The sequence below is a fragment of the Rhodnius prolixus genome, unplaced genomic scaffold (assembly GCF_049639745.1).
Source record: "Rhodnius prolixus isolate KJV_2025 unplaced genomic scaffold, Rpr scaffold_3, whole genome shotgun sequence".
Classification (NCBI taxonomy): domain Eukaryota; kingdom Metazoa; phylum Arthropoda; class Insecta; order Hemiptera; family Reduviidae; genus Rhodnius; species Rhodnius prolixus.
This window is the reverse complement of record NW_027411603.1, coordinates 3,563,021-3,580,729: the sequence shown is the minus strand read 5'-3', so window position 1 is coordinate 3,580,729 and position 17,709 is coordinate 3,563,021. Positions and strand designations below refer to the sequence as shown.

The 17,709-nt window shown below is 36.6% G+C and overlaps 1 protein-coding gene across 1 annotated transcript in view; it reads right to left on the bottom strand.

Moving 5' to 3' along the window:
• LOC141452836 (alkaline phosphatase-like) overlaps positions 1-17,709 on the bottom strand; it is a 611,245-nt gene that overhangs the window by 10,369 nt on the left and 583,167 nt on the right. The window contains exon 9 of the mRNA XM_074125291.1: positions 6,466-6,794. Coding sequence (XP_073981392.1) covers positions 6,466-6,794 — 329 coding nt within the window. The remainder of the gene's footprint in view (positions 1-6,465; positions 6,795-17,709) is intronic.

Here is a 17,709-nt window from a genome sequence, read left to right as displayed (position 1 = left end):
TTCCCAGGGCGCTAGTAAAACGGTGTTCGACTTGCTTCTTTCTCTCTTTTTATCAATGTTTTTATTATCTACTTCTTGGTACTGTTTGTTCGCCTTTATTGCCCCTTATTTACTGCGCGAGAGGAAGCCTGCATTGGGTATGGGGATGGAATTTTTTTTTTGTAAATTGAATTATCACCGGAAGCATTTTGATATACCATTACCTAAATACCGCCCTAGAATGCCCAATAAATGGAAGTAATATTCCGCTACCTGTGCCTTATAAATTACCAAATAATTATTACAGTAAAGTAAAAGTAAAGTGAAGTAATTGCCTATTTTTTCAGGCGGGCTACCAATTAGGTGTCGTTGACGGAGACGACTAGCAAACATACTTTACTATAAATTCCTCATATTAAGACATTAAATAGAATGCAAGGTCTAGACTAGTACCGCAATACATCTTAGCTTTGCGGGTCTAGCCTCTAACCGCCTAACATACATTACGATAAATTCCTCATATTAACCATTAAATAAAATGCAAAGTCTAGACTAGTACCGCAATACATCTTAGCTTTGCGGGTCTAGCCTCTTATCCAATTGGTTATCGTAGCGCCATAATTATAAAAGTATTGCGATTTCAAATTTGCAAAAAAAAAAAATATATCTGGAGTAAATACTCACTCAACTTCTTGGAAACTTAGAATTCGTACTAAATAAGATAGTTGACTTCAATATTATAAATGATACACCCTAATATTGTGGAAAGAACCGTGATGTCACAGCTGCTCCAGAAACTCATTACTATAGAGGAAAAGTTCCAGACAATATAGATGGATCAAACACAAATACAAATTGAACCCTTTCACGATTATCCAGAAATTTACCGAAAAAAATAGCGATTAAGAGTCGTCAATTTGGGAAAACTTCTCCCTGATACCAGAGAATTCTACCCTGGATGCCCGTTTGGGGGAATATATAAGTGATAGTCAGTCAGTCCTTCCTAGAAAAGAGCCTTACAAAAATTTTATACAAAATCAACGATCGTAGTATTACCACTTAATAGGAGTAAGAGAACGTGGATACAAAAAAAAATATCTGTAATCGAATCACATTATCGATTAATGTATAATAAATAGAGAGAGAGAAAAAACAACCTCTCAGAACTGGCTAAAAATAGAATAAAACAGCCCAATAGCAGCATGTGGTCTTCATGTGAAATTTGCATAACAGTTTTAGATAACATGCCTCAAAAAATTTAATGTATTCCCTAGGTAAGACTGAAATGATAAATTACCAATTTTATTTTAGCTGTCAACTGAAACGATAATTTAAAAAATAGTTGGTAAATTAAAGTGAAGTAATTGCCTATTTTTTCAGGCGGGGCTTTACGTCCAACTACCAATTAGGTGCCGTGGACTAGTACCGCAATACATACTTTACTGTAAATTCCTCATATTAACTACTAAATAAAATGCAAGGCCTAGACTAGTACCGCAATACATCTTAGCTTTGCGGGTCTAGCCTATAACCGCCTAACATACTTTACTATAAATTCCTCATATTAACACATTAAATAAAATGCAAGGCCTAGACTAGTACCGCAATAAATCTTAGCTTTGCGGGTCTAGCCTATAACCGCCTAACAACATACTTTACTATAAATTCCTCATATTAACCATTAAATAAAATGCAAGGCCAAGACTAGTTCCGCAATACATCTTAGCTTTGCGGGTCTAGCCTACTACCGCCTAACAAACTTTACTATAAATTCCTCATATTAACACATTGAATAAAATGCAAAGCCTAGACTAGTACCGCAATACATCTTAGCTTTGCGGGTCTAGCCTACTACCGCCTAACAAACTTTACTATAAATTCCTCATATTAACACATTGAATAAAATGCAAGGCCTAGACTAGTACCGCAATACATCTTAGCTTTGCGGCTACCGTGGCGCCTAAATAATAAATTATTTTTTATTCAAAATATTTTTTTCGTCTTAATTAAAAGGAAGCTTTAGCTTATTATTTTAGAACATTCCATTGTTTTAAAAGCCACTTTTCCATTTTCAGGGGATCTTGAAAGGATATTTCTGGTTACTCAACATCTGAAAGAACTGAAAGCTTAACGAGTTTGATGGTGGTTCCTGAAGCAGATATGAATTTGCATTACCTGTCATGTTTTCCCAGCTATGCTGAGCACTTACTCAGGAACAAGTGCGCACTGACCAATTTGAATAAACCACCTTTTTTTGGAGGAGTCTCAGAGTACTTATAATGGACATTTCGGTGAAAAAAAAACAGGAAACAGTCCAATATTTTCTCTTACTTACAACTGTAAGAGAAAGTAAGACTGAATCTGAATATTGTTTCTCTCCAGAATTGCTTCCAGCTTCTCTTTTTGCGTAACAAGCATTTTTTGTTTTTGTTTTTTCCGTTGATTTTTGATTTTTGTAGAATTGTCACACACTGATGTTTGAGGCTTAAAACGTTTTCAAATTTTATAACCTGATCGGCCATATAACAATATGGCTGTTTTGATAATGTGACAAATAATCCAGACAACAAGGTGGTGGTCATGTACAAGGGGCCGTATTATATTTCTTGTTAGAGTAGCGCTAATGGTAACATAGCTCTCTCTCGCTCTCTCTTCTCCAGCAACAAACTCCAGGTCTTGGTCGTTAGCACTACTGAGGGCTAAGTAGTGTCCTTTGCAACAAGTTTTCCCCATGTGCACAATATATCTAGCTATCATGGAGACAAAATGTTGGCAACAGGCGCTCACTATTATAGCTTCTACTGAACTAAATATATATATTATACTCCAAGATTACTCAAACGCGCAACACATACAAGGAGAGAGGGGAACAGTAAATAGTAAAGTAATGCCTATTTTTTCAGGCGTGCTTTACTTACAACTTAGTACATACATTGCTGCTAAGTTCCCATATACTATCATGATAACATCAAAAGGCCAAGAAAGGGGAATCGATTCCAGTCCCCACTATTCATCCCATTTTTGGGATCTCAGTAATAAATGAATTTTATCTGCTTTCCTAATTTTTCCCACAGGAACACTTAGAAAAACAAGCGGGTGGATCGATTATGATCCATCCAGAGAGATCTGTGGCATGCCTAGGTCTAGTGTGAGCACTCACAGGAGTTCTCCTTACTGTACTTTTGCGAAATTAATATTTTTTTTTAAGTTAGAATTTGTACTAAGAATTAGTTGACTGTTTTTCGTATAAGGGGCCATTTTTGACCAAAAAGTGCTAAAAAATACAAAAAAAATCTATTGAAGGTACTTCCGTTCAGCTAATTTCCTTTAAATTATGAAATTTTGTTATATAGTTAACCTTTACCTTTGTTATATAGTCAACTTTAGTAAAGTAAAACAATGTAATTGCCTATTTTTTCAGGCGGGCTTTACTTCCAACTACCAAATTAGGTGTAGTGGATGGAGGCGACTAGCAAACATACTTTACTACAAAATTCCTCATATTAACCATTAAATAAAATACAAGGCCTAGACTAGTACCGCAATACATCTTAGCTTTGCGGGTCTAGCCTATAACCGCCTAGCATACTTTACTATAAATTCCTCATATTAACCATTAAATAAAATACAAAGCCTAGTCTAGTACCGCAATACATCTTAGCTTTGCGGGTCTAGCCTATAACCGCCTAGCATACTTTACTATAAATTCCTCATATTAACCATTAAATAAAAAATAAAGCCTAGTCTAGTACCGCAATACATCTTAGCTTTGCGGGTCTAGCCTATAACCGCCTAGCATACTTTATTATAAATTCCTCATATTAACCATTAAATAAAATACAAAGCCTAGTCTAGTACCGCAATACATCTTAGCTTTGCGGGTCTAGCCTATAACCGCCTAGCATACTTTACTATAAATTCCTCATATTAACCATTAAATAAAAAATAAAGCCTAGTCTAGTACCGCAATACATCTTAGCTTTGCGGGTCTAGCCTATAACCGCCTAGCATACTTTACTATAAATTCCTCATATTAACCATTAAATAAAATACAAAGCCTAGTCTAGTACCGCAATACATCTTAGCTTTGCGGGTCTAGCCTATAACCGCTCGGCTACCCTTTACTAATATTGATTGTTGTTTCTACGCGGTAAGTTCACAACTTGTATTAAATTAAGACTTCAGAAGGAAGTCTATTCACCCTCCTCGCCTGGAAATATATAAACAAAATTTAGAATTTTGAAAGCTGTAATAAGTTATAAAAATTCATGTGAATGTTCAGAAAATCTGTTTTATTGTTTTTTTTATTGTATTTTATTCTTTTTTTTTTGTAACTGTTTCTGACAGAGGACGCAGCGGATCTCAGGCCTCCCTCCCTTAAATTTCCCTTCACGGAAGATTACAGCTGTGTGCTTCTGTGAATATAAGTAATTATTTTAATAATTCTAAATCCGAATCGATTTATTTGTTTGCCACGCCCATTGACCAGAACTGTCCGATGCATTCATTTTATTTTTTATAATGTAATAAAAACAGTAAATTCATTTTTCTTAGTTAAAGATAAAAAAATAAAATGAAAATGGCTAATTTATTTTATCGGTAAAAAATAATTTTAAACTGTAAGGGCGTGTTTGAACGCGCATAGTAAACTGATTACGTTATTTTAATTGCGTAAATTTATTTCCGCTGTAGCTTATGGGTTAAATATGGATGCTGGAGAGTGATAAATGTTTTTCTAGGTTTGTGAACTAATTATTATAGAAGTGTGTGTTTGGTGCGAAGCGTCGGTAGCCGAGCGGTTATAGGCTAGTCCCGCAAAGCTAAGATGTATTGCGGTACTAGTCTAGGTCTTGCATTTTATTTAATGTTTAATATGAGGGATTTATAGTAAAGTGTGTTAGGCGGTTATAGGCTAGTCCCGCAAAGCTAAGATGTATTGCGCTACTAGTCTAGGCCTTGTATTTTATTTAATGTGTTAATATGAGAGAATTTATAGTAAAGTGTGTTAGGCGGTTATAGACTAGACCCGCTAAGCTATGATGTATTGCGGTACTAGTCTAGGCCTTGTATTTTATTTAATGTGTTAATATGAGGAGTAGTAAAGTATGTTTGCTAGTCGCCTCCCTCCACGGCACCTAATTTGGTAGTCATAAAAGTTTCCTAGCCCCTTTTAGAACCTTTTAGGGCTGTGGAAGGGTCTGTGTCGTAGTAGGGAGTTGTGGACCAGCAGTAATATAGAGATAAGCAAATCATTTTCTTGATCTTACGCGAATAAGTTCTTCTGCCTTCTACAGTAAAGCTCTACAACACTTTCACAGGCTCCCGGAAGAAAAGTTATAGATTTAAAATCGTATTTACGTCTTTAAATTTAGAAATTGTACCTCAGCACGTAGATATGGAAATTTCCAAAAAAACTTTATGAAAAAAGATAAGCTTAGAAAAAGTAAGTTAATCAAGAGTGAAAAGGTAGGAAAACATAGGACAGACCGGAAAATTCTTTTAGGTTAGAAAATAAATTAACGAAATAGTACGTAATGCATACAAATGTAATCTAGTTCCATAAATGCTCTTAGATATACAACACCGGATATAAATAAAAAACAAAAACCAATGTACAAGAAACTTCAATATTTTAATGGGTTTCTATCTGCCCTCGTCTCTATCGTAGAGGAAAGTTTTTCCGTCTCGCTTTTCCCTAGGTCAAACTCCCCCCCTCTTCCAGCAGAAAAATAACATGTTCGAAAAACCAGCTGGGGCAGCTGAATTCTAGGCTTTTTCCTCCTTGGAGAAAACCTTTAAAGAATAGTAAATAGACGCCAAAAAAAATCGAATCACTTATTATTTAATAAATGACGATTAAAAAGAGATATTTTATTTCCTCTGAGTATAATGGTAAGAGAAAATAATGCCATTATGTTAAAGGTTTGCGTTGGTCTAGTGGTTAGAAGAGTGGATTTGTGTGTTGAAGATCGTCGGTTCGAATCCCGCGTAGCTGGTACTTTTTATTTGATAATAACGATTTCGAATTTGGAATCTCAATAAAATTTAAGCTTTTATACGAAATCAGCTAAATGAATTGCGATTTTATTGAATCGATTTTTCTTTCTTCAATAGCTCGAACAATTTTCTGTATACTTCGTACTCTAATTTCCCACCTGTAAAACTATAACTTTTTTATTTGTCATTTTATTATTACACTTTTTTAGTAATAAATTATTTTCGTTTTAACTGCAAATTAGTAGGTAAAAATATGTAGCTAAAAATGTATAGTATAGTAATCTGGCACTTCTGCTGCTCAGGTTTACTTCAAATTTTGAATTTTTTTACGAATTGCTATTAGTATTATAAATATAGTTATTTTTCAATTTAATACCTTAGAGGAACCTTGTCGACCTTTTAGGAAAGGATCCTCAAGGAAAAGGATTAGGGAGCCCAACAGGAATGGAGAAGAAAACCTTTAAAAACCAAAGCACTTATAAATTTTACCTGTGGTTTCGATACAGCCGGTGTACTATTTTGGCATCTATAAGAATACGGTGGCAGACACGCTGCATAAGCGATGGCATGTGCCACCACAGTTTGATCCATAGTGCCAGAGAACAATGCCATGTCCAGTGGGCCTTGTGCCATCACTGGTACGTCTTCACCGCCGTGTGTAGCCCATTGTCTTGGCACGGCCGAAGTATGTACGGCGTTCTTCTCTGAACCGCTAACATTTGTTGGCACAGCACGTGGCATTGTATAGCCTGGGCCGTTTCCATATAACAGTGTCCAGTATGGGAGACCGTCAACGTCGGAGAGTTTTGTGTCTGTACCTAGGACAAAAACAAAAACATGTGCTTTTATTAATAAACATTTTTTGGTACTTTCAAAGTGAAAATATTCGAACTTAGGACAGCTTTCTGGATTAACTCGAAGGGAAAAATTGGGCATCAGCTACTTCATTACAACCTTCAAAAAGTACAAGTCTCGAAACTACGTATTCTAGTAAATCGTATAAATTAACTTCTTAGTATTGCTAAGAAGCAATTGCACTGTCTGTCATGAGAAATCTTGTACTTCTCCAAAAAATGTTGAAAGAAAAAGGGACTATTCCTATTTCAAGACTTATAGAAAATGACGTACTACCGGAAATGCAATTTTTCCTATTTTAGAAGCAAACCAATTTCCTCTAAATAGCCTAACGTAGTAATGGAAGAAGGAAATGTCGTTTTAAGTGATTAATTTTGTAGCCAAATGAAAATAATGGCGGATTTATTGTACCACAATACGCACAATTTGCTTTTACCACTTTTTCAATAAATTGATGGATATCCCCCTAACTTTTCAGTCCCGATTTCATCTGCAGTTCAATTAATCATTAGGTGAATAAAATTATTATCATGATTTTTTTTTTTTAAATTGCATTTTCCGATAATTTATCAATTACCTATGAGAGAAAATAAAGTAAGAAAATTCTAAGTTACATTTTTCCTAGGGGAAAAAAAAACTATCAATGAAGTATTGACTAAGCACGTCAATTAATTGGAAGTAGGAAAAGTAGGCGGTTTGTTAGGTCAATCAAATGCTGGGATTACTTAGCCGCGCCCAGTAAGCCACGCCCAGTAGGCCACGCCCTACTATCTCCAAAATGGTTGTCCAGCGCCATTGCTCTTTTTCTTCCATCATTGTTCTGGTTGCATTTGTTTTTTTTTTTTTTTGTAAGATCAAAGCACAAAGTTTTCTAATGCTTAATTCTAATAAATTATACCATATTCTTTCTTCGATCGAGGCCTTCGATATTACCAATCTTATTATACACTTGGAATTATAGTTTTCGGTCGCCCTTCAACTGCTTTGTCATTTTAAGAGTAGTATGACTAAATTTAAAATTTAGCCTTCGATTTCTACGCTGTTCATAATGAAGTTGAACATTCACTAACTTTGGCGATAAACTGATCAAAATGAAGCATTTAATATTTCAGTATATCTATTTCAACGAACTTAACACATTTATACGTCTACTTTAAATGATCGTTAAATTCATTGGTAACATCACTATTTGTGCACAGCCCAGAACTAACTTTTTGCCAACTTTAAATGTTGCAAAAAAAAAAGTTGCCTATAAGGCATTTATTAGTATTTTTTGGTGTCATGAAGATCTGTGGTTGGTTGTGTGGTCATTTAAACTCACTTTTGGCTTCCCGTATATATAGTTGGTTATATAGTTTCCGTATATATAGCTTTAAATTGGACAGTGGCGTTACTTGTAACTATAAGAGTTTATTGTTTACATTATTATATACAATTATATACTATATAATAATGGCTTCTTGCCAATCTTTCTTTTGGTCATGCTCTTGGCTTTAGGAACAAATGGAAACACAAAGTGCCTGTAAGAGGTAGAAGATGAGACAGGGTGACCAAGAGAAACGGAAGTGGAAGATGTCTGGCTATTGGAATGTATGACTCGATTAGGTTTTCCACTGGCCTTGTAAACCGGAGCGCTTTAACAGCGTAACTAACTTTAGAAAGCTAGTTTTAGTATATATGTGTGTAGTTTGAGATTATAGTTTTCAATGTAAGTTTGGTATGAGATCCGCATTGAATCGAGGCAACTTTTTTTAGCTGTGGAGGGGGGAGATGGCGAGTTAGTAGGGGGGGACGAATAACCCCCTCCCTCCAAAAAAAGGAGCCAAAGAAATTTTCTCCCGCCACGAACATACGCTTTTCTATCGATTTTCCCCATTCTTATTCCAGAATGTCCTCTGGGAGGAAAAGGAATAATAATAATAATAAAAAAAAAATCTCCCATTCAAAGAAGAAAAAAAAAATATTTCCAAAAGTTTTTGATACAATTCCAAATCAGCATCCCTACAAACTCATCTTGATATCTCTCAACTCTTAAAAGGGATTAAATGTTCCAAACTGGGGAATTTATTTATTTTCTCTTAATCTTTGTAAGAAGAAGTCTTGCAATCGTGCCGAATTTCCGGTTCTAAGTTTTCATTGGAAATACTGGGAATGTTGGAGTTTTTTTCTTTTTTGTGTGAATTAAGCCGGAAGCTGAAACGGTACCCCACCACATCCTTTACTAATGATAGTGTTTTCCTTGAAGATATAGTACCAATAAAATGGTTAGAACTACTTTACGGACAGTACGTAGGTTTAAGGAAAATGGTAGGCGCCATTTTTGGGAGAAAAAAACAAATACGAAAATCAATTTAGAAAAATGGTCTTCCGGTAGAATGGTTTCGAACAAAACCATATTGTGGCGTCGCCTGTAAGCACGTAAGGGAAATATTACATATGAAATTCGTGTTCAGTTTGTTTACTTTTAAGGATACACACACACACAACACACACACACAAACAAAGTTGTAAAACTGTTTCGTAATTAGATGACCAAAAATACGAAATACTTACGGTGAAAATCAAAAGCTGATCGATTATAAAAGAAGGTACTAATTAAACTTCCTTCTCTTTATAGTTGGGTTCGAGAAAGGAAACTGTTTAAGCTTGATTGCCTCCACAAGACTTAGGTTGAAATATTGGGTATAACGAAATAACCTTTACGTATATCATAAACATTGTATATCGTAATAATCAGCAAGCATCATAATGTGATGAACCATAATGTAATATACGAAGACAATGGCACAAGGCGCCACGGTAGTCGAGCGGTTATAGGCTAGACCCGCAAAGCTAAGATGTATTGCGGTACTAGTCTAGGCTTTGCATTCTATTTAATAGTTAATATGAGGAATTTATAGTAAAGTATGTTAGGCGGTTATAGGCTAGACCCGCAAAGCTATGATGTATTGCGGTACTAGTCTAGGCCTTGCAGGTTATTTAATGCTTAATATGAGGAATTTATAGTAAAGTATGTTTGCTAGTCGCCTCCGTCCACGACACCTAATTGGTAGTTGGACGTAAAGACTGCCTGAAAAAATAGGCAATTACTTTACTTTATATTGGAGTATAAGAAAACAGGGAAATTATAATTGTTTAAACAGAAAAATCAAACAAGTATTTCACACCTTGTACTTTTTGTTCTAGGTTAAATGAAAATTATGGAAAATAAAAAGAAAAGGAGAAAACTTTGGAAAAGGAAGAAAAGGAAAATAAAGAAAATTATGGGTGGAGCGAGTGAAAGGAACATAAGAGCCCCGAGTAGGTCACATTTTGCGCTTTGATATACGAGATTGGGTAAGCAACTTCCTTATGACGGGCATACAACGCAATTCCTGCCCCCCCCTGGCGAAACTGGCGAAGGGGGGAGTGGCAGGAAAACCTCGAGTAATAACCGTAAACTACGGGACTCATGTCGCCAACAGTGAGAGAGAGAGAGAGAGAGAGAGAGACAAACATAAGGATATATGTTGTTATACTCACAGGAACACCACAGCAAGAAAGGGGTTTTTAGGAAAGCGACAAAAAAGGGTATAATATTTCTGCCGACCTCCTGGCCGATGGGGGGCAGACGGTTTGAACAGGAGAGAGGTCAGGGAGGATACTAAGGTTTTAGCTTCAAGTGAAAGGGACGCGATGAGAACATTGGGTTCTAACATGGTGGTAATAGTAATCGAGTTTCCCAGATAGAGAGTGGTCCCTTTTCGAGTCTGCACTTAACTCTGGCACCAGAGCAAGAAACTTACCTTTTTAGTAGGTTGATCTCTCTCTCTCTCTCTATGGACTAGGGATATTTTGAGAGAATTGTTTTATACGTTGGTACCATTGTTTTGCATAAACGTTTATTTAAATTTATTCTCATATTATCCCGTGGGGAATAATTTGATGGAACCTGGCCGGGCGGCTGTTTTTTTGGGGGGGTTTCCGCTAAATAAATAACACGCTTGGTTATTCAATTTCCGGTATTATAATTGTTAAAACAGCGATCTAACACTGGTTACGCATATGTAAATTTGGCTGTTCCCGCCAAAAAAATAAGTCTTTTATATTTTGAATTTTAAAGTTTATAAAATATTTGATCTTGATCTTGTCAAAATTTTTTTGTAAAACTTTTCTTACTTAGAGAAGGAATTGGTAACCGTGCAGATTTCCGCTTTTGAGTTTTTTTCACCGGAAGTTACCTTTTTTGAGGTCCCCTGAGTCCGAAATGGTGTTTTTTACGAAGTAATCCTTCTCTCTCCCTAACAGGGTGTGTGTATCTTGTCAATCTGTCAGTCCAAATCCATCAAAACTCCTCAGCAAAAAAAATCGCAGAAACTTGATACTTCGTTTAGGTGCCGTTATCAAATATGAATTAAGTGAAAAATTGATCCACCCAACGTACAAAAAAATAACAAAGTCAATTTTTCCAGTTTTGTGAGGTTTTTCACGAAAAAGGGCTTCTTCAATTTGCTTAAAAACTTGTTATACAATTTTCACACGATCTATAACTTTTCTTTTATGAAAAATTTTTGTAGGAAAATTCTATGAAGGGCATTTCAAACAGAGGAAGTTGGTTAATTAGGTTTTCCTCTAATGTGCTATTACTGTTTATTGTACCGGCTTACCACCCGTATAATATTAATAAGAATCAAAAGTGAGACTGATCTTCCAAATTGGATGAATATCAGGAAGTGCCATTACTGTTTACTGTTCTGGCTTGCTTCCTGTATAATATTAATAAGAATCAACAGTGAGACAGAATTTCCAAATTCCATGAAAATTGGGAAACCGGAAGTGCCATTACTGACTGCTGTTCTGGCTTGCTTCCTGTATAATATTAATAAGAATCAACAGTGAGACAGAATTTCCAAATTCCATGAAAATTGGCAAACCGGAAGTGCCATTACTGACTGCTGTTCTGGCTTGCTTCCTGTATAATATTAATAAGAATCAAATGTGACACTGATTTTCCAAATTCCATGAAAATCGGCAGACCGGAAGTGCCACTTTTCCCAAATAGAATTTTCCTGTATTTTGAGATTTTCTCGCAATCAGCTGCTGCTGCGATTTTATTCCAATCTTCCTGTAGTGATTTTCAAACACATAAACTTACAAACTTCTATTTGGAAAACTTTTCTCTGAAAACTGGATTAAAACGCTCTGTTGACAGAGAAGGTGAAAAGATTTTTTTGAATTAAGCACAGCTTCAAAGTTTATAGTAAACTACTAAAATGAGTTAGAACTTTTATTTTAGTACAAAATTTTATTTTTAAACTTAGCTTTAAGCTGTGACCCCCCCCCCCCAATTGTTGATTTGGTATTCCACGGGAAAAAAATTTAAAGGGAAAAGGTTGGGATTGAGGAAGAGTGCTAAAAAAGGAATGCGGAGGGAAATAGAATTATATCACTGCTTTTAGTATAAAAACTGAAAATCCACAAAGAAAAACAAAAAAAATTACTTAATTCGCCAGTGATCCATAAATTTTATTGCAGAGCCGTTTTAATTAGCATTTCAGTTTCCGGTTTCCCTTTTGTAATTTTTGTAGGGATCGTATTTTTTCTTTTTTTTTTAGTGGGATTTAGTGGGGAAGCAGAATTGTCCCAAGAGATGGTGGAAGACTGGTTTGCGAGTAACAAACGAGTAATGTCTCTCTGTGTACCGCGGAGTTTTGGAAAAGACTAGCTTTGGTTGCTCCACCGCTCCCTGCTAACAACAACAACAACAACTGGAAACTGGTTGTTCACAAAACGTTTTGCGTTAAACCCAGGCGATATCCTCCTTCTCCTCGCCTAGATTTCATCTCTTTTGCAATGCGGCGGCTATGGCTGTGTGTGATAGAGACAGAGAGCAAACAACATTATTACTCTCTGGCGAAACATCTGTGTAACAACGAGGGATTACTAGTCTCGTAAGTGGTTCTTCATTTTTTTGTGAACATACACACGCACCAATAGAAAGCACTCCCCGCAATATCGCAATGAATTATTGCCTCATCCTGCCTGCTCCAGTTCCAACCAGGGCGCTATTAGTTAATAATTTAATTTTTTTAAAAAAAGGCTACAATAACTTTAACTATTGCTTGCCTCAGTTTTCATTAACGTGCATTCTTTTTTGACGGAAAGAATTACAATAATTTCCGGTAGAGAGTGCCACCGCTGGGTAGTTACTCTGCTCTTCAGGCACCATTCACATCATAACCACTCGTACTTATTGTGTATTTTTCACACATGGATGGTAAATTACTAAAATAAATTAAGTTCAAAGAAAGAAACCCACCTAACAAATACATCAATTTAAAATAAGGCGCCACGATAGCCGAGCGCTTATAGGCTAGACCCGCAAAGCTAAGATGTATTGTGGTACTAGTCTAGGCCTTGCATTCTATTTAATGTTTAATATGAGGAATTTATAGTAAAGTAAGTTAGGCGGTTGTAGGCTAGACCCGCAAAGCTAAGATGTATTGCGGTACTAGTCTAGGCCTTGCATTCTAATTAATGTTTAATATGAGGAATTTATAGTAAAGTATGTTAGGCGGTTATTGGCTAGAAATTGGGAAAATAGGCTACTTTTAACATTAGTTGGCTGGTAAATCGTGGAAAATAGAGTTAATGCGAATCCATACTGTTGGAAAAAATGCCTCTTAAGATAAAGTCATAAAAAAAAATAGGAGTATAAGTCGCAGAAGTGGTAAGAAAGATTTTTTTTTTTAAAGTTCTGGAATGAACTTAGGTTCCCTTTTTTTGGGGCCACTGCAATCTGCAGTGGAAACACCTGCACATATTTTGCTAACAAAGGAACTGCATAGCTGTGAGTTGCTCCTCTTCGCAGAACAAAACAACCCATGCTTTCATACTTCTTCCAGATTCCCTGTATCTGATGATTCTCAAGTCTTAGTTCAATAGACATGAGCAAAAAAAAAAAAAATGGTTGCTCTAACTATAATGGCTGCCACAATAGATCCCTCTGGAGTTTCTAATGCCTAAAATCAGTGCACTTAACAAAATTAATGACCAACAGCAAACTTAAGCCCCTGGCAATGCAAAGAATGACAGCAAGATATGTAAAGCAAGTGATGATTAACAAGACTCAAGCAAAAACGATGAATGGAAGTAGAAAGAGAGAGAAACATTTTCAAAGAACAGAGTTTGCATCTTCAAAGATATTGTGCAATTGTAATATTACAGTCCATATAGCAAAGGTTCTTAGATAACCTGCGTTCTGAGGTTTTCTATTCTTAGAATACGATCTTTCCCATTCATATCTCATCTTATTGAAGTAAAAAGATGTATTCAAGAGAAACTATTAAGTAGAAATGCTTTTACAAACACACAACACACAACTCTACACAATAATAAAGCATACCTCTACAAAGACACAATTTACAACATAAATCTTCCAATCTACAACATAAATAAAAGCCCATCTCATCAAAGTGTTTATTATTATTAAGTAGATTCTTGGAAGAAACCTTACTGCTGGTTATACATTCAAATGTATGTATATCTTCATTAATATTTATTTTGTGTTATTGTTTTTTTTTAATTATATTTTTTTTATATTAATTTTGATTTTAATTAATTTTTTATTAATTATATTTTAATTATTTTTTTTTAATAATCATTTTGTAGGTTTATAGAAATCTTGCTTTTGAAATATTTTTCATGGCGTATGTGTTATTACATATTATTATAATTTTTGTAATCTGTTTAAAATAAGGTTAGGTCCGCCATGTTGGACTATATTGTTGATTTTGCCTGTCGTAGCATGCACGTTTATTGTGTCTCTGACCGGTTTTGGACCCTATTTCTGGACCCTGCCTTCGGACTTTATGACTCCCAAATATAACTTCGACAAGCCTTTCAAACTCTGTATTGTAGACCGGGCAGGCTTGGAAACGTGGACCCCCAGTTGTGGGAGATTCGATGTGGTACACGGATGGCTCCAAGATGGAGGAGGGCGTGGGAGCGGGAGTGTACAGGGTGAAGCCGAAATGTAGCTTTTCGGTTAGCCTAGGAAAACTAGGCACAGTTTTTCAGGCTGAGCTAGCTGCAATTAGGTTCTGTGCTGCCGAGATTAGCGGGCGAGGAATTATTGATTCTAAGGACGTAATTTTCTCGGATAGTCAGGCTGCTCTACGAGCTATTAGTTCCTACCAGGTTAACTCAAGGATGGTTTGGGACTGTCTGGGTGCCCTGAAGAAAATTAGTGACCAAAATAAGGTCTTTCTGGTTTGGGTACCTGGTCATTCAGGGTATAAGAGCAACGAAGCGGCAGATTTATTGGCCCGGGATTTGGGGTTTCGAAGTGCGTTAAGTCTGCGGCCATTAACTTATGGGTGCAGAGGAGGTCTCAGGAGTGGTGGCTTGCCACACCACTGGGCAGAGACAGGCGAAGGAGTTCATTAAAGGGCTATTCGCCGAGGCTGACTGCAGAATTAATCTGTCAAGGCAGCATGGGGCTATAAGGATAATTGTAGGCCTATTAACTGGGCCACTGCAGGCTCACAAAAACACATGCATTGCATGGGCCTGGCAGATGATAGCCTTTGTAGGTTCTGGCCAGGAAGAGGAGGAGGAAACTGCACTGCACGTGTTGTGTCAGTGTGAGAGGCTCGTGTGGCTAAGTATGTTACTTCTCGGGGAGGAAAAACCAAGGCCTGTGAGCTTTACCCAAGAGCCGCTCTCCAGCATTAAGAGTCTGATTAAAAGGACAGGTCTGGAGGGGCGAGCTTTAGAGTGAGGGGAGCCACAATAGATCCAAATGGGGTCGCAGTGGCCGTAGGACTTAAAGCCGCCCTAATTTAATCTATTCTTATAAACTTCCGCAAATTTTAATTACACTAAAATTCCTAACAACCTACAAAACTACAGTAACATAGTTCACTATTTAATCTATTGATAGATTCATTTTCAGCAGCTGCTGAAAATAAAACAAAGAGCGACCTATTTCATCGTAATTAACGATTTACCAATGAATTGGCAACATAATTGCACAATCTGGTAGAAAATCAGCCAGGTGCTAATTTCAGCCACTTTCTACTAAATTAATCAATAGTCCAATTGACTATTTACAATAGATAGATCAGCATCCTGATTTAATAAGTGTCCCTCTCTCAATAATTAATTTACAAGTACTTAATTGGACTTTAATTACAGACTTTGTGCTTTTATCAACTGTACTTTTCATGCTTATTTTTAAACAATATTAAAATATTAATTCAAAAATTAATATCGATAACAATGCTTTAAATAGTGGGGGTAATAATGGGTAGGTTTTTACTAGGACCGTGCTCTGTAAGGGGAACCAATCACTAGTTTAGATCTGATCACTAGAGTAGGCTTTTTATTGGGTGTGTAATTGGGTCCAGCAAGATGGCTGTTGAATGGGTACCAGGCCAGGCTGGAGTCTACCTCCATTCGTTGGTCCAGAGCAGATCTTTGGCAATGTCAAAGGTGAGAACGGCCTGTGAACATTGCTTTAGAGCAGGGGTCCCCAAATTTTTTACCCAGGGGGCCAGTTCACTGTCCCACAGACCGTTGGAGGGCCGGACTATAAAACAAACTATTTTAAAGTAAAAAAAACAAACAAAACGGGAACAAATATAATATTTAAATCAACAAACTGCCCAGTATTTCTGTGGGAACTATGGACCTGCTTTTGGCTAATGAGATGGTCCAATGTCCGGTCTAGTTATAGAGCTTTGCCTTTCTTCCTATACTTCTGGCTGTTATTTTTCGGAGCCGTGAAGCGTGCGTCATCGGAAGTAGTACTGTAGATCAACAAAAGGTCCATCTCTCCTCTTTGCGTAGATTGCAATGAAGAGGAAGATTTTAAACATATAATAATGAATATGTCCACGTTATGTGGTAGAAAGGAAACAATTGTTTGACGATTTATACAGGGTATTTAGATGCACCATTTCGCTACGTTGACATAATATTCTCCACCAACATATATGTACTTTAATCTGTAGCAGAGCTAGCAAAGAAATATGAATGTATTTAAAATTGATAGAATGAATGCAAGGAAATGATTAGAGAAGGATTACGGTGATTTTAATTTCGGTTAAGCTATTAGGATGGCAGGAATATAGAGTACTGCTCCATCCATTAGTTGTATAGAGTAGAGGGATGAATGAGTGAAGCGAATGTACTTATAAGTAAGAATGGAGAGTGAGTGATATTCTAGTGATAAGCACCTAGACGATGCTGGCTGTATGGCGGAAGTCAATGCCAAAAAAAGAAAGAAAAAAAAAAGTACTGTACATGAGCGATGCCGCCACATACAGTGCACCTCTCACTGATGACCACCAATGAAAGAGATGCCCCTTCCGGAAGTGTGGCGAGGGCCCCGGATAAATGTCCTCCGGGGGGACCCCCTGCTTTAGAGAATCTTCCAGAAAGGCCATTCCAGAAATCAAACCATGAGCTTCCGTGGAAAACGTGAAGAGTCTCATCTGTTCATGATAATTTCTGGTGATTATTGTGTAAAGAGCGATTCTAAATATCGAAAAACACGTTAGGTAACTTCAACTCTGGATTTTCGAGGACCGTTCACTTGGATTTAGATTTTTTTTTTACTTTGTTGACTTCCAAACAAAACCACTTCTTCTTCCAGTTCCTGAAAAGCTACACAGAGCACTTCCGGTCCTCAGAACAATCAACACATCCACAAAAGGCAGGCGCTGGAGAAACTTCTGAGTAGAGATTCAAAAATCCCACAGGATCGCCTTTGTATTAGGCATGCAACAGAGTATTGTCCAGAGGAAAAACCAAATATTACGCTCCGTACTTTCATTTGATTCGTTGATTTATTCTCGACGTAGTATTTTCTTTCAACCTCGACACCGAGTAGGA